The sequence below is a fragment of the Eucyclogobius newberryi genome, unplaced genomic scaffold (assembly GCF_026437365.1).
Source record: "Eucyclogobius newberryi isolate DKJ021-1_F unplaced genomic scaffold, fEucNew1.0.hap1 SCAF_7, whole genome shotgun sequence".
Lineage (NCBI taxonomy): Eukaryota > Metazoa > Chordata > Actinopteri > Gobiiformes > Gobiidae > Eucyclogobius > Eucyclogobius newberryi.
The window spans coordinates 34,171,861-34,196,156 of record NW_027316389.1 but is presented as its reverse complement, the minus strand read 5'-3'; the positions used below and the strand labels follow the sequence as shown (position 1 = coordinate 34,196,156).

The 24,296-nt window shown below is 40.8% G+C and overlaps 1 protein-coding gene across 1 annotated transcript in view; it reads right to left on the bottom strand.

Moving 5' to 3' along the window:
- Nucleotides 1–24,296, bottom strand: part of pclob (piccolo presynaptic cytomatrix protein b) — a 135,947-nt gene that overhangs the window by 61,799 nt on the left and 49,852 nt on the right. Inside the window, exons 17-18 of the mRNA XM_072434450.1 lie at nucleotides 7,000–7,749; nucleotides 373–6,421 (exon numbers count right to left, since the gene is read on the bottom strand). Of these exons, the coding sequence (XP_072290551.1) occupies nucleotides 373–6,421; nucleotides 7,000–7,749 (6,799 nt within the window). The remainder of the gene's footprint in view (nucleotides 1–372; nucleotides 6,422–6,999; nucleotides 7,750–24,296) is intronic.

Sequence of the window (24,296 nt, the reverse complement as noted above, 5' to 3'; positions counted from 1 at the left end):
GCATTTTTGGTCATTCCTGCTAGCATGATGCAAAACGAAGAGGAAGCACACGCAGGCAGAGACATGCATCTGTGTAAAGAAAAACAAAACAAACACAAGCAAGCATAAGATTAACAGGCATGCAAGGCAAGTAAAGAAAACAAGAAAAAAGAGCAACATGTAGATTACGAAAGCTTAAATTAAAATCATAATTATTCATATTTTTCTTTGAAAACTAAACAAACTATATACATTTTGGAGGGCTTTATTGCACTAAAGCAGGCTTGCATTTCCTCAAAACTCTCTCTTTAGATAAGCCATTGAAACAACTGCTTCCGAGCCAACAACCGAAACACACAAAACATGCCAGAAAGACCTGTCTTATTAACTTACCAGCGAGTTTAGCAGCTGTGAGGTCTATGGCTCCATCTGAAGATCCATTGAGATAGTGTTTTGTTGGATCATATGGAACCAACGCCACCTCTGGAATATTAGTCTCTGACAGTGACACCTTCATCCCGTTTATACCTTTGATACTATACAATCCTGTGCTATTGCTGTCTGGTTGGGTTGTGACTGCTGGTAGTGTCCCGCAGCTTCCAGCAAAGGGAAGTCTATAGATGACATCACAGCACACACTCCTCCTTCCAGCTGTCAGGTCAATTGGAGTGTCATCATCTTCGATAACGGTGGTAGCTACTCCTTGACTTGTACTCGACAAAGCCACTATAGCTCTCATTGGTTTGTAGTTTGACAAATCTATGGCACCATTTGTCTCTATTGTAATTACTGGTGCTGAGGGAGGTATGGCAGGTTTAACTTCAGAGGAAACAATCGTTCCATAAGAAAGGTTCATTGGTAGGTCTTGAACAGCGGATTTTACCGTACTGGTTGGAGGTGTGGTTATAGGTTTGTAAACAATCTGAGATAATGGTTCAAAAGGTTTGTAAGCAGTTAGAGGGACAGGCGTCAATGTGACCGAACCTTGCAAATCAAGAGGTTTTTCTGCCGGAGTATACGAGGCAATGGTGGCAGTGCATGTGACTATTGTGATGCTATCCGTTACAACAGCCAAAGTTGTTGAGGAAGTAATTTCTGCACTAAAGTTCACTATCTCTGGCTGAACTGCGGTGGTTTGTCGCAAACTGGAGTCACTCGAAAATGACTGCCGACAAGATTCAGGCGGCGTCAAATCCATTCCATGTTCTGTCATCTTCACCCCATCCCTAATTGTACTCAAATCAATCACATCAACAGGATAGACCCTTCCATTCTGTTTTTGAGAGGGTGTAGTTCTAACAATTTCAGGGTGAATAGTAATTGCCACATTTGAAGGGGGTACCTGCGGAGTTCTTTCATGAACTACAGAGACAGTTGTTCTTTGCACTTCAGTTGTGACAACCTGAGTGACAAGGCTTGGCATTGTTTCGGGAGGGTGACCTGAGGTAGAAATCTGTGATGAATACACGTGGCTCAAACTGGAGACAACCTTTTCTTGTCCTCTGATCTCCTGACTTTCAATAGATTCCTGTTGAATTTTTGTTATTGTAACTGGAGCTCCAGAAACACCCTGTGGGATATCTCGTGATGGTATTGAAGATCTCCTCCCATACATATCTTCCATTAGTGTGTGATCATATTCTGATATAAAAACTGGCTTTGGTTCAGATTTTTCAGGCATTGTGATCGAGACATCGCTCTCCGTTGGCATGTACACAACGTCATCTTTATATGTCGGCTGTTGAAGAGCTGTGGACGCCCTCCTGGTGGCAGCATATTCCTCTGTTTTAACTATTGGTGCAGGTACTTCATACTCTGTAGGATAGGGGACTGTCTGACTTGTGACGAATATTGGCTGTGGAACAGAGGTTATTGAGCTCATTCTTCTAGTAGTGGTTTCATCTGTTGTGAAAACATCTTCTGAAATAACCGTTTGAGGCTGTGCGGCTGATGGTATTGGAGTGCTCCAGACATCCTCAGTTTTGACATCTTTTAGTCTCTCATAAGGCAGTGCTATTACTTCAAGTGGTGGTGTTGGAGGTTGCATGACAGGAGCCGCCATTTCAGTAAAACCCTCTCCAATATAAGAATTTGGCACTACCATAGGTTTCATAGCCACTTCCTGGACCCCGATCAGCATAGATGGTGGGGTTGTCTCAGAGATGGTAGCTTGTACTACATGCATCACTTCAGCTGCTGTGGGTGGTGGCATTAGAATAACAGCTTGCTCTTTTACCTCAGCGAATGAAAGTGGCTGCTGTCTAGAAGGCAGCTGGACTTCTGGAAGATCAGTAAGTATGTGTTGTTGCTGCTGCTCAATTAAGAAAATGCCTGGTTCATAAACAGTTGGTGATGTTTCTATCACATCGTGCCCTTCCCCGGAAACATTTTGTTCTTTTGGGATTTCTATATAGGTTTCAACCTGTGAAGGCTGTGGGGCAATACCAGTTGAAATTTCAGTAGTTTGTATATTAACATAAACATCTAGAGGCTGTACTGACTGTGACGCAACAGCAATTGGTGAGACTGGAATTGTTTCCGTCGTTTTTTCTGAAAAGACAGGTTGTGCTCTTGCTGTCACTTGTACCATCTGTGGCTGAATAGGAATAACAGGCTCTGAAGACAACATAATTACCTCTGGTGCTGGTAGGGGTTGAGTAACTGGCTTTTGTTCTACAAGTTGTACATATGGTTTCTTGATAGGAATTGCTACACTCTGCACTTGAATGGATGTGTCTTTACTTGCAATTGTTGTGGTATCAATGACACATTTTGCAGTTTGCATAGATACAACAGAGACTTGCTTTTTCTGTGTTTCAGTAACAAGCACTTTTGGGGGCATTTGAACTACAGTGGGAGCTTGAGATGGTGAAGGATACCTCACAGTGGGCACAGATGATCGCCTTTGTGTCGTCTTTGTTGTGAAGGTCCCAGTAGTTTTCTGCTCAGTTGGTGTGGCCCGCACCTCTGATACCTTTGTAGACGGGATCGACCCTCGTCTTACAGGTGCCACTACTGTAATACCCTCTGGTGGTGAACCAGGTTCACCAGGTTCAGAGGGCAGGGTTATGACCACGTAGGTTTCAATACATCTCATATGTCTTGGAGAAATTGGTGATCTAGGTGAAGTTTTTGATTCCACAGGCCGAGTAATGCTAAGAGAAAGTGCATTTGGTGGTTCTTTTGTTCTAGGAAGTGTTGCTGCTTTGGGAACGGCATACGGTGGTTTGACGCTTTCTCCTGGTTTGTGGCTGAAAACCAATCCAGCTGGCATAGAAACAGGTTTGGGTGGGATAGGAGGAGGAGGCTTGGCTGTATGGCTCGGACTACTTGTGGTGACAGGGGCATGGGACACAAGCGTGGTTGTTGTAGTGGTTGTTGTCAATGCAGTGGCGCTGGGAATATGAGGCTTGGGAGAAATAGGTGGCTTGGGTAATGTTGATGGAGCTGGAGGAGGAGTATCAGCAACTGAAATTTCTACAGTGCCATCTGCATCTGCCTGTGAAGGGTGTTTTGTTATTAACACTGGTTTAGGAGGAACTGGTGGAGCTGACATATTTGAGGAAATAGTAGCTTGTGTAACTGCTTGAATTGTAGAGGGTACAAAGCTAAGTGGGGTCATGTCTTGTGTTTGGTTATCAATAGACACTTTTTCTTTTGTCGGTACAATGATCATGACATGACCTTGTCTAGTTGGGGTAACTAACTGAGTTGCATCAGCACCAGCATCTACTCTTGGCTGTATGTCTACAACTACTGACTGCATTGGCTGGGTAGGCTTTGGTGGAGCAGTGACTGATGTACTTGCTGGACAGACTACTTGTTGGAGTCTGTCATCAGGCAAAGAAACTGATGTGGATCGGGGGGGTGGAGGGGGTGGAACCTTTCGCTTGACTATTGTTGTTGAGCTAATGGTTGCTTGGCTTGTTTGGCTTGTAGAGGGGACGGTTGGTGGACCAATGGCAGAAGAAACAACAGCTGTAGGGGATGCAGTTGAAACCAGGTCAGGCATCTGTACTATAACAGGAGTTCCAGATGATTGTAAATAATGCAAATTAGCTTGGCTAACACCTGCTGGTCTGACAGTTGTTGAAACTGCCTGGATTGTGGATGGGGTGGACACTACAGTAGGTGCTACATTTGCTGTGACCTGTGTAACAGTAGAAACCTCAACAGGCACCTGTGAGGGAGATGAAACCAAGTCTGGCATTTCAGTTGAGGTACGTTCAGCCACTAATGTTTCTACTGCACCTGGAGTTCTGTCTTTAGCTTGGACTTTCTGAAAGTCGGTAAAGGAAGGTTGGGAAGGTTCAGACACTACATCAGGTATCATAACTGCAACAGTGGACAAAGCACGGTCAGTGGCTATGTTCTGGGTTATTACAGAAACTGTGTCTGGTGGGGACTGAGTTACAACAGAGGTCGGAGGAGTTGGTGTAGAGTTTGGCGTTGAATCTAATGAAGGAGGCGTTTGAGCCTGGTATGAAGATGATGATGTTGCCAAACTTGACTCTGGAGTGGCAGGAGAAGTTGGTGGTGAAACTGGTGAAACAGGAGAAGGTGTAGACGTTAGCTCTGGGGCTGATATTGGAGCTGGAATTGGCTTTGCCTCTGGTATTTCACAAACTACACAAATAGGCTCCATTTCTGCAGTTTCAGACGAAGGTGGGCTAGGTTCTCTAGCATCTGAGTCATCACTAGGGGTAATGTCCGAAGACATACCCATACCATACTCATCAGCAAGACTATCCTCCTCTTCCTCCCCAGAAGAACACTGTGTAATTTTTAGATCTGGTATAGGAAAAAGTGATTTCGCAAGCGAAGGATCTTGTGGAATCATCGGCCTCACAAAACTTATACCTGTAGGGGCACTGGGATAAGTTGTCACTTCAGAACGTTTTGGAGGCTCAGTGGGCCGTGGTGGAGCTGGTCTTTTCTTTTTCTTTGCTTGCATGTCATTTTTTCCTTCTTCCCCTTCATCTAAAGGAGGAGATGATGGCTCCTCAGTGGGCATAGAGACTACACAACTCTCTGACTCCTCAGCTGCTGAAGACTCAAGTAAAGTCTGGGCTTCCTGAAGCTCCTGTTCAATCATCATCAGTTCTCGCTTTTTCTGCATCATCTCTTCATAAACTTCTTCCGAAGATCGAAGTTTCTTTTCAGGCTCAGAGATAATGTCAATTTTCAACCCTTCACTTCCACACATCCTTTCAGGCTCTTCAACTAGTGACTCATATAGGTAGTCTTCTATTGACATTCCTCCATACATTGGTTCAATATCAGGCGGACTCTCTCCTGGAATAGCTTTTGCTTTCTGGAGGATTTCTTCATATCTTTCATCAGCACTCTTCAAAGCTCTTGTCATTATTTGTTGAGCTGGCTCTGGAGAAAATGGTATAACTGTTGGTGAAGGCTTGCGGCCTCTTTGAACAGCTTGCCGGTCCACTGACTTCACACTGGCGGAACGATCAGATCCAGATGATTTATCACTTACTATAGTGACTTGCCGTAACTCTTCGGAAGAGGACACATCTTCATCTTTATCTTTCCATGATCTCTCCTCCTCCCTTGTCCTTTCTTCTTCAGATGAATCTTCAATAGTTGGAAGAGGTTGTGTGGGCTGTCGATGTTTACCCTTCCTATGAGGTTTGTCAGTGAGTTTTCGGTGACTAGGACTACTATCGCTGTCCTCCTCTATAGAAGATGCTGATGTAGGTGAGGAACCTGGAGTGAAACTTGATGCCTGAATGCTGGATGAGCCCTTGGACAATGACTCTGTGATGCTCTCCACTTCTTCATCAGTACTCTGCCTGTGTCTCAATGCTGGTGTTGCTCTCTTGAGTGCAGTTTCGGTCACTTCCTGAGTAGTTTTTGTTGTAGTTTGAGGCAAGGGTTTTACAACGGACACAGTTCCTTCACTACTTTTTGGTTGAGAAGGTTTGTTTATTACGGCATTGTCAACAACAACCTCTGTTATCCCATCTTCTGCATCTTTATCTTTTTCATCACCTGAAAGTGACATCGTCTCCTCATCGCGCATGCCCATTATCTGTTTGCGGATGAATTCCTCATCTTCTCCAGATGAGTCAGCACTTTCAGTTTTCAAATCTTCACTGCTTGATGAAATTTGAATCACTCTAAGCCTTCTCCTCTGGACCTTAGGTGAAGGAGTGGGTTCATTTTCACTGCTCTCCTCCATAGCTTGGAAACTTAAACGCCTCCTCTCAGTTTTAACCTCTTTCTTTGCAGCCATCAATAGTTCATCTTGTTTCATGGTATTTTCATTTGCATCACAGACTACCTCTGCACTCTTTAGTTCTTCGCTTATTGGTAAAACCTCGGGTTCATTTTCATCATGGTCTTTTGGTTGGGCAGTTCTTGTCAACAGAGGTATTTCCACTTGAACCTCTTTAGCGGAATCCTCTTTAACTTCTTTCACCACCTGTAAATACAAATATAAGCAACATAAGAGTTGATGATTATTTCTTAAAGACCCACTTGGTAGATACTAATTACCATGGAAAACATTGTTGGCACATGTGTGAGGTTACAATGAACTGTTCCAATTGTCATATTAAAATCTATTTTGATCTTTTGCAAAAACAGATTAAAAATAATTACTAAAGTGTAAGTGGTTTAAATTGATCTATCTGATTTCTACCTCTGTTTTACTCTTGATTAATGAGTAGCTGTTCACCATAAGAGCAAAATATTTAATTTGCAAAAACAGATTAACTGCATTGTAAATGAGCCAAAGTTTGAAATTAATTATTGTAATGCATGATTTTGCAAACATTGACCAAAACAATATATATTATTAGTTTTAAGTCGTTTTCTTTCTCTTTGGTCTTCGCCACTCAATTTTAATATTCACTGATAACGCCAAGAGTAAATACTTTGTTGACTTTACTAGTTGGTGTTACGATGATATGGTATTTACATAATTCCAAAAGAAACCAAAACCCATGTGGAAATCCCTGTGCTAAATACATGCATTGTATATATTTTAAAGACTCTAACCTTAATTGCAGACGCTTTAGCGACCTCCTCAGCAACCTTAGCCTTGCTGACATCTGCTGGGACTGGTTCCACTTTCTTTTCCGGTTGTGATTCTTGCCTCCTGTCTTCAGCCTTGACAGCTTTTGTATCCTTTTCCAATGTTATCACCTCCGATGGCTTTTTCTGAGCCACTGGCACCACTTCTGCCACTTCTGACTTTGGAACAGTGGACATGGGTGCCACGGTTGCCTTGGTTGGTGTGACAGGAGCAGGTGAGGCTGGTACCTCCACTTTGGGTTTCTCTGGTTCTTTTTTAGCTTCTATTGCCACTGCTTTGGAAACATCCGCCTGATTCTTTTCAGGAGTACCATAGGTGGGTTTTACTGGTGGGATTGGCTCTCCATCCACATTTTTTTCTGATGGTGGAATTGGCTTTGATGCTGGAGAAACTTTTTCTATCTTGGTGGGCAAAGGAGGAGTTTGTGGTTGCACCGGTTTGGGAGCCGTTTCGGGCTTGGCTTTCACAGGTGGCGGTGCAGGTTTTATCTCTGCTGGAATAGGTTGTGGTTCTGCCTTTTTGACTGGTGGTGTAGCCTGGATTTCTGCCTTTTTGACTGGTGGTGTAGCCTGGATTTCTGCCTTTTTGACTGGTGGTGAAGCCTGGGTTTCTGCCTTGACCGCTTGAGGTGCCGGCTGAGACATTTTTCCTGGATCTCCAAGCTGTCCAGACAAGGCCTTCTGAGTCTGGCAGTTCAAGCACAGCCATTCCTTCTGCAAAACAATACAGAATAAACAAACCATGTAAAAAGTGTACTTATTTCAGTTACTATATCATAATATATATATATATATATATATATATATATATATATATATATATATATATATATATATTACTTATATCAAACAAATACACACACTGCTTTGACTGGCCAGAGCTCAGAGAACAATCAGATTACACAAAATAACACAGTTCTGCAAAGGCCCGGAGGTTAATTTACCAGCAAAGCCACAAATGCAAAGTGGCAGTTGTTAAAATAACTTAATTCAGTTTAAACCATTTAATTGATCAAGTTTTGCATAAAAGACTGTTGAATGCTGCTAAAATGGCTTCAAAAAGTAACTTGAAACTTTTTTTCATGTGTACAATTTCGGCCATGTAACTATACTTTTACAAATCTTAAAACTTTGCAGTACCCTTTCCAACAGTTTAAAATTAAATAATATGTAATGTACCAACTAATCTATTAAAGCCTAAGCCTTAATTCAACCAAGAGGACCATACGTCCATCATTCCTACCTCCCCTTTGTCACTGTCAGTTGAATACAGTCAGTTTGCTAGCTCGGTCTCTCAATCTCTCCATTCATATAAATGCACTCTAGCTCCACTAAATGGCTACACTTTTCACGTATGGGTGGCAACAGCTGAACCATCAGCCAACAGTTTTACATCAGAAGTGTCTTTGTGCTTTCACAATATTCTTCACACTTCACAAGCCGTTTTGCAGCTAATGAAACACAAATAGTCGGTAGAGCAGGTGATCAAAATGTCTAATTGAAGCCTTCTTTCATGAATCAAGGCAATAGAAATACAATTAAATCCATTTCATTGTATTCAGAGAGCAAAGTTTGTAATTAAACCATAATAGTTCAGATATAGAGTTTTAGCTTGTATAGACTGGTATGTACATTACTTATTATTTAATTTTTATTTTACAGGAACTGTTAGGCAGTGGTGAAAGAAGTACTCAGTTACTCAGCTGTGCTAAATAGTACAACTGTTGGAGCAAAACCCAGAACTAATTCACTATAAGGCGGACCGGAACAGACCCAAGCACAGTCGCCTCCGAACTCGAACCTCTGACACGTCAATCCCCTCATTCAAGGAAAATTTGTTAGTGATGAGCAGGTTTTAAAAAGTTTCAGATCTCTCGCTCTTTTACCACCTCGCTCACACACAGGAGCCCAGCACAGGGAGGAGTAGACTACATCTACAGGTAGGTAGGCTACATCAGCTCACATGAGGAGTGGAGCAGACATGAAGGAAGCAGACACAGGTAGGCTAAATCAGCTCACACGAGGAGTGGAGCAGACGTGGAGGAAGCAGACACAGGTAGGCTACATCAGCTCACACGAGGAGTGGAGCAGACGTGGAGGAAGCAGACACAGGTAGGCTACATCAGCTCACACGAGGAGTGGAGCAGACGTGGAGGAAGCAGACACAGGTAGGCTACATCAGCTCACACGAGGAGTGGAGCAGACGTGGAGGAAGCAGACACAGGTAGGCTACATCAGCTCACACGAGGAGTGGAGCAGACGTGGAGGAAGCAGACACAGGTAGGCTACATCAGCTCACACGAGGAGTGGAGCAGACGTGGAGGAAGCAGACACAGGTAGGCTACATCAGCTCACACGAGGAGTGAAGCAGACGTGGAGGAAGCAGACACAGGTAGGCTACATCAGCTCACACGAGGAGTGAAGCAGACGTGGAGGAAGCAGACACAGGTAGGCTACATCAGCTCACACGAGGAGTGGAGCAGACGTGGAGGAAGCAGACACAGGTAGGCTACATCAGCTCACACGAGGAGTGAAGCAGACGTGGAGGAAGCAGACACAGGTAGGCTACATCAGCTCACACGAGGAGTGGAGCAGACGTGGAGGAAGCAGACACAGGTAGGCTACATCAGCTCACACGAGGAGTGAAGCAGACGTGGAGGAAGCAGACACAGGTAGGCTACATCAGCTCACACGAGGAGTGAAGCAGACGTGGAGGAAGCAGACACAGGTAGGCTACATCAGCTCACACGAGGAGTGGAGCAGACGTGGAGGAAGCAGACACAGGTAGGCTACATCAGCTCACACGAGGAGTGAAGCAGACGTGGAGGAAGCAGACACAGGTAGGCTACATCAGCTCACACGAGGAGTGGAGCAGACGTGGAGGAAGCAGACACAGGTAGGCTACATCAGCTCACACGAGGAGTGAAGCAGACGTGGAGGAAGCAGACACAGGTAGGCTACATCAGCTCACACGAGGAGTGGAGCAGACGTGGAGGAAGCAGACACAGGTAGGCTACATCAGCTCACACAAGGAGTGGAGCAGACGTGGAGGAAGCAGACACAGGTAGGCTACATCAGCTCACACGAGGAGAGGAGCAGACGTGGAGGAAGTAGACACAGGTAGGCTACATCAGCTCACACGAGGAGTGGAGCAGACGTGGAGGAAGTAGACACAGGTAGGCTACATCAGCCCATCCAGAGCATCCCAAACATGCTCAAACTAAATATCGTATTCACAGAGCAAGAAGTCTAATAAGACGTGTCTAAAAATGCCATGGTGCTCATGTTCTGGAGACACTGGTCAGCAGCTGTTTAACCCGCCAAAACTGATCATTTCTTTGCTCGATTTGGGTCAGAAGTCAGTCAGCGCGGCTGGAGAAAGCTTTTACAGCGTGGGATTTCAGTCTGTTATTATCTGACTAAAAAAGGAAGAATTGCTGCACAGACTGATGAGAGAGTTTGCTTTGCAGCACTTAACATTAACTCATTAGTGCAACGAGAGGAACGTAAAGGTGGAAAAGGTTTTTGCAAGTAACGTCAATAAACTAATCACGCGCATTAAGTGAAGGTTTGAGCAGAGGAACGTATGAGTCCAGAGAGTTGTTCTGATCAGGATTCTGCTCCACAGCACACGTCAGATTTATACTCTATACCTCAAATCAACGATTTAAAAGAGCAATAAAACATTTCCATTAATTTCAAAACCATAATGAATATATTTGATAGAAAATATAATGCATTTGAATACTGTGAAAAATAACTAGGCCTATGGTAGTAAACTCTTTATATTGCAAAATAAAAGTGACTCCTGGAGTAGAAAGTACAGATACCAGCTTTAAATGTAGAAAAGTAGAAGTAAAAAGTATTCACTGTAAAAGGACTTAACAACAAATGCCTAAACATTTGACTGAAGTACAGTACTTTTCCTTTTGTTTGGCACATGATATATTGACTGCTGAGTGTTTGTGTGTATAAGTGTTTGTGTGTATGAGTGTTTGTGTGTATGAGTGTTTGTCTGTATAAGTGTTTGTGTGTATGAGTGTTTGTGTGTATGAGTGTTTGTGTGTATGAGTGTTTGTGTGTATAAGTGTTTGTGTGTATGAGTGTTTGTGTGTATGAGTGTTTGTGTGTATGAGTGTTTGTGTGTATAAGTGTTTGTGTGTATAAGTGTTTGTGTGTATGAGTGTTTGTGTGTATGAGTGTTTGTCTGTATAAGTGTTTGTGTGTATAAGTGTTTGTGTGTATGAGTGTTTGTGTGTATGAGTGTTTGTGTGTATAAGTGTTTGTGTGTATAAGTGTTTGTGTGTATGAGTGTTTGTGTGTATGAGTGTTTGTGTGTATAAGTGTTTGTGTGTATAAGTGTTTGTGTGTATGAGTGTTTGTGTGTATGAGTGTTTGTCTGTATAAGTGTTTGTGTGTATGAGTGTTTGTGTGTATAAGTGTTTGTGTGTATGAGTGTTTGTGTGTATGAGTGTTTCTCTGTATGAGTGTTTGTGTGTATAAGTGTTTGTGTGTATAAGTGTTTGTGTGTATGAATGTTTGTGTGTATGAGTGTTTGTGTGTATGAGTGTTTGTCTGTATGAGTGTTTGTGTGTATAAGTGTTTGTGTGTATAAGTGTTTGTGTGTATGAGTGTTTGTGTGTATAAGTGTTTGTGTGTATGAATGTTTGTGTGTATGAGTGTTTGTGTGTATAAGTGTTTGTGTGTATAAGTGTTTGTGTGTATGAGTGTTTGTGTGTATGAGTGTTTGTGTGTATAAGTGTTTGTGTGTATAAGTGTTTGTGTGTATGAGTGTTTGTGTGTATAAGTGTTTGTGTGTATGAGTGTTTGTGTGAATGAGTGTTTGTCTGTATAAGTGTTTGTGTGTATGAGTGTTTGTGTGTATGAGTGTTTGTGTGTATGAGTGTTTGTGTGTATGAGTGTTTGTGTGTATAGGTGTTTGTGTGTATAAGTGTTTGTGTGTATAAGTGTTTGTGTGTATGAGTGTTTGTGTGTATAAGTGTTTGTCTGTATTAGTGTTTGTCTGTATAAGTGTCTGTGTGTATGAGTGTTTGTGTGTATAAGTGTTTGTGTGTATGAGTGTTTGTGTGTATAAGTGTTTGTGTGTATGAGTGTTTGTGTGTATAAGTGTTTGTGTGTATGAGTGTTTGTGTGTATGAGTGTTTGTGTGTATGAGTGTTTGTCTGTATAAGTGTTTGTGTGTATAAGTGTTTGTGTGTATGAGTGTTTGTGTGTATGAGTGTTTGTCTGTATAAGTGTTTGTGTGTATAAGTGTTTGTGTGTATGAGTGTTTGTGTGTATGAGTGTTTGTGTGTATGAGTGTTTGTGTGTATAAGTGTTTGTGTGTATGAGTGTTTGTGTGTATGAGTGTTTGTCTGTATAAGTGTTTGTGTGTATAAGTGTTTATGTGTATAAGTGTTTGTGTGTATGAGTGTTTGTGTGTATGAGTGTTTGTCTGTATAAGTGTTTGTGTGTATAAGTGTTTGTGTGTATGAGTGTTTGTGTGTATGAGTGTTTGTGTGTATGAGTGTTTGTGTGTATAAGTGTTTGTGTGTATGAGTGTTTGTGTGTATGAGTGTTTGTGTGTATGAGTGTTTGTGTGTATAAGTGTTTGTGTGTATGAGTGTTTGTATGTATAAGTGTTTGTGTGTATGAGTGTTTGTGTGTATGAGTGTTTGTCTGTATAAGTGTTTGTGTGTATGAGTGTTTGTGTGTATAAGTGTTTGTGTGTATGAGTGTTTGTGTGTATAAGTGTTTGTGTGTATGAGTGTTTGTGTGTATGAGTGTTTGTGTGTATGAGTGTTTGTATGTATAAGTGTTTGTGTGTATGAGTGTTTGTGTGTATGAGTGTTTGTGTGTATAAGTGTTTGTGTGTATGAGTGTTTGTATGTATAAGTGTTTGTGTGTATGAGTGTTTGTGTGTATGAGTGTTTGTGTGTATAAGTGTTTGTGTGTATGAGTGTTTGTCTGTATAAGTGTTTGTGTGTATAAGTGTTTGTGTGTATGAGTGTTTGTGTGTATGAGTGTTTGTGTGTATGAGTGTTTGTGTGTATAAGTGTTTGTGTGTATGAGTGTTTGTGTGTATGAGTGTTTGTGTGTATGAGTGTTTGTCTGTATAAGTGTTTGTGTGTATGAGTGTTTGTGTGTATGAGTGTTTGTGTGTATGAGTGTTTGTCTGTATAAGTGTTTGTGTGTATAAGTGTTTGTGTGTATGAGTGTTTGTGTGTATGAGTGTTTGTGTGTATAAGTGTTTGTGTGTATAAGTGTTTGTGTGTATGAGTGTTTGTGTGTATGAGTGTTTGTGTGTATAAGTGTTTGTGTGTATAAGTGTTTGTGTGTATGAGTGTTTGTGTGTATAAGTGTTTGTGTGTATGAGTGTTTGTGTGTATGAGTGTTTGTCTGTATAAGTGTTTGTGTGTATGAGTGTTTGTGTGTATAAGTGTTTGTGTGTATGAGTGTTTGTGTGTATGAGTGTTTGTGTGTATAGGTGTTTGTGTGTATAAGTGTTTGTCTGTATGAGTGTTTGTCTGTATAAGTGTCTGTGTGTATGAGTGTTTGTGTGTATAAGTGTTTGTGTGTATGAGTGTTTGTGTGTATAAGTGTTTGTGTGTATGAGTGTTTGTGTGTATAAGTGTTTGTGTGTATGAGTGTTTGTGTGTATGAGTGTTTGTGTGTATGAGTGTTTGTCTGTATAAGTGTTTGTGTGTATAAGTGTTTGTGTGTATGAGTGTTTGTGTGTATGAGTGTTTGTCTGTATAAGTGTTTGTGTGTATAAGTGTTTGTGTGTATGAGTGTTTGTGTGTATGAGTGTTTGTCTGTATAAGTGTTTGTGTGTATAAGTGTTTGTGTGTATGAGTGTTTGTGTGTATGAGTGTTTGTGTGTATGAGTGTTTGTGTGTATGAGTGTTTGTCTGTATAAGTGTTTGTGTGTATGAGTGTTTGTGTGTATAAGTGTTTGTGTGTATGAGTGTTTGTGTGTATAAGTGTTTGTGTGTATAAGTGTTTGTGTGTATGAGTGTTTGTGTGTATGAGTGTTTGTGTGTATAAGTGTTTGTGTGTATGAGTGTTTGTGTGTATGAGTGTTTGTGTGTATAGGTGTTTGTGTGTATAAGTGTTTGTGTGTATAAGTGTTTGTGTGTATGAGTGTTTGTGTGTATAAGTGTTTGTGTGTATGAGTGTTTGTGTGTATAAGTGTTTGTGTGTATAAGTGTTTGTCTGTATGAGTGTTTGTCTGTATAAGTGTTTGTGTGTATGAGTGTTTGTGTGTATAAGTGTTTGTGTGTATGAGTGTTTGTGTGTATAAGTGTTTGTGTGTATAAGTGTTTGTGTGTATAAGTGTTTGTGTGTATGAGTGTTTGTGTGTATAAGTGTTTGTGTGTATGAGTGTTTGTGTGTATAAGTGTTTGTGTGTATAAGTGTTTGTGTGTATAAGTGTTTGTGTGTATAAGTGTTTGTGTGTATGAGTGTTTGTGTGTATAAGTGTTTGTGTGTATGAGTGTTTGTGTGTATAAGTGTTTGTGTGTATAAGTGTTTGTGTGTATAAGTGTTTGTGTGTATGAGTGTTTGGGTGTATAAGTGTTTGTGTGTATGAGTGTTTGTGTGTATAAGTGTTTGTGTGTATAAGTGTTTGTGTGTATAAGTGTTTGTGTGTATAAGTGTTTGTGTGTATAAGTGTTTGTGTGTATGAGTGTTTGTGTGTATAAGTGTTTGTGTGTATGAGTGTTTGTGTGTATAAGTGTTTGTGTGTATAAGTGTGTGTCTGTATAAGTGTTTGTATGTATAGGTGTTTGTGTGTATAAGTGTTTGTGTGTATGAGTGTTTGTGTGTATAAGTGTTTGTCTGTATAAGTGTTTGTGTGTATGAGTGTTTGTGTGTATGAGTGTTTGTGTGTATAAGTGTTTGTGTGTATAAGTGTTTGTGTGTATGAGTGTTTGTCTGTATGAGTGTTTGTGTGTATGAGTGTTTGTGTGTATAAGTGTTTGTGTGTATGAGTGTTTGTCTGTATGAGTGTTTGTCTGTATAAGTGTTTGTGTGTATGAGTGTTTGTGTGTATAAGTGTTTGTCTGTATAAGTGTTTGTGTGTATGAGTGTTTGTGTGTATAAGTGTTTGTGTGTATGAGTGTTTGTGTGTATAAGTGTTTGTCTGTATAAGTGTTTGTGTGTATGAGTGTTTGTGTGTATAAGTGTTTGTGTGTATAAGTGTTTGTGTGTATGAGTGTTTGTCTGTATAAGTGTTTGTGTCTATGAGTGTTTGTGTGTATAAGTGTTTGTGTGTATGAGTGTTTGTGTGTATAAGTGTTTGTGTGTATAAGTGTTTGTGTGTATGAGTGTTTGTCTGTATAAGTGTTTGTGTGTATGAGTGTTTGTCTGTATAAGTGTTTGTGTGTATAAGTGTTTGTGTGTATAAGTGTTTGTGTGTATGAGTGTTTGTGTGTATGAGTGTTTGTGTGTATAAGTGTTTGTGTGTATGAGTGTTTGTCTGTATAAGTGTTTGTGTGTATGAGTGTTTGTGTGTATGAGTGTTTGTGTGTATAAGTGTTTGTGTGTATAAGTGTTTGTGTGTATGAGTGTTTGTCTGTATAAGTGTTTGTGTGTATGAGTGTTTGTGTGTATAAGTGTTTGTGTGTATAAGTGTTTGTGTGTATAAGTGTTTGTGTGTATAAGTGTTTGTGTGTATGAGTGTTTGTCTGTATAAGTGTTTGTGTGTATGAGTGTTTGTGTGTATAAGTGTTTGTGTGTATGAGTGTTTGTCTGTATAAGTGTTTGTGTGTATGAGTGTTTGTGTGTATGAGTGTTTGTGTGTATGAGTGTTTGTGTGTATGAGTGTTTGTGTGTATGAGTGTTTGTCTGTATAAGTGTTTGTGTGTATGAGTGTTTGTGTGTATGAGTGTTTGTGTGTATGAGTGTTTGTCTGTATAAGTGTTTGTGTGTATGAGTGTTTGTGTGTATAAGTGTTTGTGTGTATAAGTTTAAGGTTTAAGGTCCATACGGTTTTACAAATACAAACTTAAGACGCACTTCCTTCTGTTTCCTGCAGAGGAAATACAATGGAATCTCATTATTCAAAGTTCATTATCGATGCAAGATTTTCAATCCGCTCGATATCTTAAATATTTATCACGTTTTCATAATATACGCGTGTCCTGACTTACTCACAAAGGAAGTGGAAGGCGACTGGACAGTGACTAACAACAAGAGAAATGCAAAGTTACAAAGTATAATTCATTTCCTAATATGTCCATAGTGTTAATTTAATTATTATTTACACTTTTTTAACATTTAGAATTGTATTTGTCCTGGAGCATAAATGACGGATGAGCTCCTTCTGCTTTTTCTTCTCTTTTTAAATTTGTGATTATTTGTTTTTCTGTCACACTGCAGAACACTCACTAACTCCTTATATCTATTTTTAGATTTAAAGTAGAGATAAACATGTAATTTTAATAAATCGTGTATACATTTAAAGATACAGAAAAGTGTGACATTTGACTGTTTTTGTTAAAAATAGAAAGAAATTAAACACAACTGCATTTTAAAACCATGTGTCATTTATAGAGGACATTTCCGTGCACTGTTGAGTTGAATTATGAACATATTTAGAACGTAATTTACATACAAACTGCAGAAAATGAGAAATAAAGAAATAAATGCATACGAAACGAGGAGCTATATGCCTAAAACCGTGCATTATTGTTTCTAAATATCATGCAATTTGAAATTCTATCCCTCACAATAAAATCGCAAGTGAAACAAGTGTCAGTGCCACGTCGCCGAGCGCTGTAGCTTCCCACCTGCGGTAAAAAACGCTTACCTTGCATACGGACTAATCATATTCTAGAAGCATGGCTAATAGTTTTAACCGTAATCCGCCGCAGACACACGCCTTGTGACGCGAAAGCCCCATTAAGGCGGAGGAAAAGGCGAAGGGGAAGGAGCTGAGCGGTTGTAAGCAGCAGCCTAGAGCACGGCAATGCGCTTGGCTCTGCAGAGACTGAGCGGGGCTGGTGCTGAGAGCGGAGGGGCAGATTATGGGCTGTTCACGCAAAGCCCGACTGTAAAACAAGACCTTAGATGAATTTAACCGGGAAAATGGTGCACACAACGGGGAAGGCTGCTTAGTTTTAGGTAAGTGTTTGGTCGAAGTAAAAAGCGTGATGCAAAGTGTGAGAAACTGGGAACGCAACAATGAATTGCCTAAACGTGACTACTCAACTATGATAAATAATTGTGCCAGTAATCATTTTCTGGACTATACAGACTCTAAAACTGCAGCAGTGTGAAATTAAAATGTCAAAACAGAATGAACAATTTCCAAATTTTTCATCAATAATACAATTTCTTTGTAAAAAAAGAAAATCTCCATCTCTAAGCCTTTGTTTGGTTGGTATGAATATATTTCAAAAGTCTGAATTTACAATATAAATATTTGTTTGACTACCGTATTTTCCCGAGTATAACTTGTGCCGGAGGGTAAAAAATGCATAATACAGAAGAAAAAAAAAACTTATATAAGTCGCATATTTTGGGGAAACTTGTCCAAGACCAAGAACAAACATTTTCATCTTGAAATGGAACAGATGAGAGAACATGGTGAATAGGTGTACGTATGCTAACGCTAATACCTTCAGCTACATGACGTATGCTAACGCTAACACCTTCAGCTACATGACGTATGCTAACGCTAACACCTTCAGCTACATGAGGCACAGACAGAACTGTGAGTGTCTGGTATGTTAATGTAACATATGAACAGTTCTTCAGATAACTATAGCATAAAGAACATGCTAACAAGTCTAGCAAAGCATCAGTTTGACCCCAAATCACTAAATCCATTGAATTCTTCTTCCTCTGTGTCACTTCTAAACAACTCCACAAACTCCAGAGATAGAGGAAGTGCAGATTCTTCATCTGCATCACTTAGAGCCTAGAGCGCCCTAATGCGCCCTCATGTGAAATGTGCCAGTGTGAGAATAACACATAATAACACAAATAAGTCGTGCAGGAGTATTAGTTGCACCCCAGCCAACACTATGTAAAAAGGTGCAACTTATAGTCCAGAAAATACAGTAGTTGACTGATCAAAAAAGAGAAATAGTGTAAAAGATTAAAAAAGAACTACATTTAGAAGCAACTACAACTTTCAAAAGATGTATGCTCTTTGTTTTGTTTTTAAATGGAGAGAAAACCCCTTGACAACACCAGCTCACCGAACCTTAGATCAAACCGGAGAGAGTTCCAAGCTGTGGGAGCAGCATGGTTAAAGTCAGCCCGAACCTGGGGGACAGACATGTTGAGCGCTCTGCACAGACCACTGCAGCCCAATGTGAAACACACCAGAACTGACAGGAACAAAACATTTTCTCATTGACACTATATGTTCTTGTATTATGAATTATACGGCCTCATTACGATCGCTTTCACTGTCTCCTTATTGCTATTATTTTTGACATTTGAACAACTTCAACATTTAGAATTATTATTATTTAGACTTTATTCTTTATTCTTTAGACTTAATTCTTTAATGTAATTTGTTGTCAATTAAATCTGACTTTTTATCTTAAGTAGTACCACCAGTACTACTTACACACATGTAGTACTCTTACACACATGTTGTACTTTTATGCAAGAACGCAGACACTCGCAATGGCTTCAGCCATTGCATATTATCTAGTTTAACATTGTTTTTGTTCAATAATGTAAAACTAATTCACCAACGTTTATTGATTTTGAAGAATAGATAACTAGATGACATCATTTCAAGTCATCATTTCTTTTTACATATATAATCCAATGTACATTTTTGTTGTTGCAAAAGTACATTCAGTATATACAAAGGGCAGAAAGGAAAAAGAACATTGAAAAGTAGCTCAATAAAGTGCTACATTATGGCTGTTTCATTCCATAATTACTAGTAAAAGGGAGCTTAGTATTGTGGCAGTTGTGCTATTGTTGTCGCTCCTCCTGCAAATGTAATCATTGGACTTTAAAGCTTTCTCTGAGCTCAAATTATCTGTTCGGGATTTGTAGGCGTATGGATTTCTGAGCGTGTGCGCATCACCATCGGTCATGTCCACACCGCAGACAACTATTCAATTTCACTTTGATTAAGTTGTGACTGGAGTGGTATTTATTACACGGCGGCTAATATTTTCCTGCATCTGTCCGTTTTCTCTCTCGCTCGTGCATCAACAGGAGAAGGTCCTTTGTCTTCGGCGATAAATGGTTTAGATCTGGGCGGCGGCGAATGAGTTTACAATGTTGTTTTAAATTTCAGGGAATTTAGTTCAATTGGAATTCCTTTGTCAGGATAATTCAGTTTAAAGACGTCCTACAGGTATTTGGATTATCTGCAGGTTGTCTAGTGCGACTGAAGTTTCAGCACTTAGATGTTGGAGAAGTCAGAACCATTTCCAAGTCTAAAGATCAACTCAGCAGTGCACAAAGATGTCTTCTATAAAATGCATTCATTTCTTTGCATTTCTCTGCACATTTTAGCTCTAAAATTTCCTGCGGTGTGACTGTAATATACATTTTCTAAAATGAGTTGCTACAAGTCAGAAGCATTTATGATGATGTTGGCATAAATATATTGTAAGTACTAAAATGACACGTTCATCTCGACTTTAGTGGATAATAAGTTTAACGCTGTAATCCAAAGAGTGTGATGGGAAAAATCACACCATATAAAAGACACTTACACAAAAAGAACAAAAGCAGCTCGTCTGTGATTTATACAGCAGGCTAAACACATTTACGAGTCTGGTGGTGGAGCGTAAACCCACTGATCAGCAGGTCGTCGGTTCGAACCTCACAGAAGACAGTTGACTACTTTGAAAAACATAAAAATGATTTGAAATATATGAAATATAATATAAATGATATGAAATTGCTTTCCCAACACGAGTCCCAGACACCGGCTCATATTAATCAATGCTATGTGGGCTTTATGCTAAATCAGTCTCATCCCGAGTGGCCACATCTGACTCATGGCCCATTCTAGGACTGTGCGCTTTGTTTGCTCTCTTTGCTTATCAGACCTTCCTGAATTGTATTACGAATACTTCAGAATAATAAGTATGTGTTTCGAGACAATTCCCACCACAATATGTCTGAAGCAGAACGAGGCTAACAGGCTTCAGCGCCCCCTGCCCCACAGGAGATGCCCCTGCAGCACTGAAGGATGGCTCAAATGCAGAGGTTCATATAGAAATAATGCTCCTGGACATCTTTAAAATGTGCATGGGGAACTTCGATATGTAATTGCCTGTCCTGGTCATTGTACTTAGAGAAATCTGAATGTGGATCATTTTGTTGCGAGGTTTGAAGAACTGTTCCTGTATCACCAAAGAATGTGTTATAGGACGCTTATTATGCATTGTTTGTATTGTTATCTTGAGTACTGTGCTTTGGCATCTCATATTTATTACTTTCTATCCATGGGTTTTAGAATGATGAAAAATTTGGACCGTTACAAAAGCGATAAACAATTTTAAACAAGACAGTATATACTTTGAATGGGAAAAGACCTCAAATTGTTGCGTAAAACAGGAAGCTGAAACCCATGAATAGGTGTTTATTGGTGTTAGCACTCCATCTCCTGGGGGAATACCCACACAAAAGCTGGTTTATGGACTTAAAAACAGCACAGAGACCTCCGGAGCTCTACCTATGATGTCACAAATCTATGGCATTTGAAACTGAGTGTTTTGTGAGGCTCCGAGAAGAAGTAGAGAAGACAAGCTCGTGAGCAGGATTAATGAAATAAATGTGAATGAAGGGAAAATGCAACTCCAGGTCTGTTTTAGATTAGAGTTCAATGTTATAACTATGAGTAACTATCAGTTATTGGTAGGCTTACCCAAATATCAGTATTGGCACTTTTTTTGACATTGACTAATGAGTAAAAATATATACAGGAGGCAAATTAGATCAAAAATAAGGCTGTTTGGACACACAATCCTGCCAGATCATGTTTAATATAGATAAATACATTTTGTTATTGTTTTACAAAAGTGAAAAGTTAATTTGTGAACTTTACAATAACTTAAGACCATAATGAGTGTATTATATTATTATCGGTATTGGCCAATATCGGTTATTAACGGTAAAACGTGTATCGGATATCGGTATTGGACAATGCCTAGTTCTAACAAACAACAGTCATTTTGCATTAAAGTAACTAAAATCCAGGTATGTGTTTGAAGATTGACAAAAAAAAATGGTATTATTCAAAAATTGATCGGTAAAACTGATTTGAAAATATATACGTATTAAGTCGTAGAACTGTCACTGTATCAACTCCCATTTCACCACAACTGTCCGGCAAGAATAAAAACCCCAGACCCAAGCGCTCAATCAATCATTCTAAAAATAATGATCAAACATTTCTTAATCTCATTTGATTTGCTTCCAGTCCGGGGCCCCGTCCCGGACCTCGCCGACTCCCCACAGAGCCATGCATCAAAGCGCTCGCCATTGGAAAGTCGCCATGCTCTTTTTGTCTAATTAAATCTGTTTCATACGGAGCGCTGAAAAGGCCCTGAGCTGGGAGCGAGGGGGGAGCGAGGGGGGAGCGAGGGGGGGATGGCGGGATGGCGGGATGGCGGGGGGAGCTGCCGGAGGAGATTAGCCCGCAGTGAGCTGGATTACACCGTGACAGCATCAGGCAAACGGCACGGCCCACACTGCATTAAGAGGAGATCTGCTGAGCCCGTGATTGCCCGCTCGACTTCGCGGCGCATTCGCTGACGTGTCGGCGTTTGGGGAAAATAACAGACAAAATGGTGGTTGAGGAGACGGATAGTGTTAAGTCAGGGTTAAACTGAGCCCAGACGGAGCAGTTTGTAGTGTCGATGTTGTTATGTTTGGGATCTGAAGCCAAAATGCAGTTGGAACGACCATTAGGAAGGTCCAAGTAGTGAAGTTAACACACTTTTGAATCAGTGTGAGTGAGTCAAGGGTCTGAATGAGCTGCTGCAACAAGATCGTTTACAGAAAAGGACCAATCAAGTATATAAATCTATCTAACTATTGTGAGAATAAAAACATTACGATTTTAACGATTGTTCACGATTATTAACACCAAGACAAACATTTTAATTTTCTTTCATTCAAAGATCAAACTTTCTCCAGTCTGTGACCAGCTTTATGAAATAATCAAACTTTCTGAATGATATAGTGATGTTAACAAGTTAATAATAGGCTTATAATATATTTTAAATAAGCATAAACAGACAGATATGAAAGCTTTTTTATATTCACAGTTACTTTTAAGAGTATAGACTGAACTGAAATAATGTATTCACAATTATAATTTATTCGTTCCTATGATTATATTATGTGCTGACTAACCGACTAATGTTAACATAATGGCCACTATTTTAAAAAAGGATTCTGAAATAATTCATGAGCTTACCCATGACCTGTTCCTAAACAGATCGTTCTTTAATGTAGAGTCAAATATACTACGGATTAGGCTAAATATGTTATATATAAAACACATTTCTGGTTTACTGTAAAATGTACTAATCAATACTAAAACTAGTATTAAAACTAGATTCTGACTTGAGCAGGTATTCATATTAAGACATATAACAAAGAATGATCCCATATAAGACCATGTGGAAGAAAGTAATTGAATATTGAGGTGACTCCGTAGTATCAAAATGTAGTTCAAAGAAGGATGGGACAGTAATTGTGTATCCACCAAACGTATTTGTTTGAGTAATTGATACTAACGACTAAACAGTTATTATTTGACTGCTACAGTGAAATAAACACACACGGCCGGTAATACTGTAGATCTATCAGACTTATCTAGCTGCTTGTCCACAATAAGATATTTATATTCATATTGATATTGCATTCAAATTAGTGAATCAAGGTTGAAATATGATTATGATTATTTATCAAATTCGCTTATTCATGAGTCTCTATACATTGTAATTCATGTTGAATCTGTGGCCACACTTTGACTGACATATACAGTTGTACTGCTATAAAAATAAGTGAAAAATACATAATACAAAGTGACATAAATAATTGACAAAGAATAATCAGGTTCAACGTTAGAATTTTCTTTGGGGAGATTTATTTAAGTAAAAACACCACGTCCACAGCACAGCTCCTCACTCTTCATGTCATTCTTTAACCATCAAAAGCTACAAGATGGACAGCTCCTGCTCCTGCTCCTGCTCAGCTCCTGCTCCTGCTCAGCTCCTGCTCAGCTCCTGCTCCTGCACCTGCTCCTGCACCTGCTCCTGCTCAGCTCCTGCATCTGCTCCTGTACTAAGCTCTTGCTCCTGCTCAGCTCTTGCTCCTGCTCAGCTCCTGCTCCTGCACAGCTCCTGCTCCTGCACCTGCTCCTGCTCAGCTCCTGCACCTGCTCCTGTACTCAGCTCTTGCTCCTGCTCAGCTCCTGCTCCTGCTCTTGCTCCTGCTCAGCTCCAGCTCCTGCTCCTGCACCAGCTCCTGCTCCTGCTCCTGCACTCAGCTCCTGCTCCTGCACTCAGCTCCTGCTCCTGCTCTTGCTCCTGCACTCAGCTTCTGCACTAAGCTCTTGCTCCTGCACCAGCTCCTGCTCCTGCTCCTGCACTCAGCTCCTGCTCCTGCACCAGCTCCTGCTCCTGCACTCAGCTCCTGCTCCTGCTCCTGCACCAGCTCCTGCTCCTGCTCCTGCACTCAGCTCCTGCTCCTGCACCAGCTCCTGCTCCTGCACTCAGCTCCTGCTCCTGCTCCTGCACTCAGCTCCTGCTCCTGCTCTTGCTCCTGCACTCAGCTTCTGCACTAAGCTCCTGCTCCTGCACCAGCTCCTGCTCCTGCTCCTGCACCAGCTCCTGCTCCTGCTCCTGCACCAGCTCCTGCTCCTGCTCCTGCACCAGCTCCTGCTCCTGCACCAGCTCCTGCTCCTGCTCCTGCACTCAGCTCCTGCACTCAGCTCCTGCTCCTGCACCAGCTCCTGCATTCAGCTCCTGCTCCTGCACCAGCTCCTGCTCCTGCACTCAGCTCCTGCTCCTGCTCCTGCACTCAGCTCCTGCTCCTGCTCTTGCTCCTGCACTCAGCTTCTGCACTAAGCTCTTGCTCCTGCACCAGCTCCTGCTCCTGCACCAGCTCCTGCTCCTGCTCCTGCACCAGCTCCTGCTCCTGCTCCTGCACCAGCTCCTGCTCCTGCACCAAATCCTGCTCCTGCTCCTGCACTCAGCTCCTGCACTCAGCTCCTGCTCCTGCACCAGCTCCTGCTCCTGCACTCAGCTCCTGCTCCT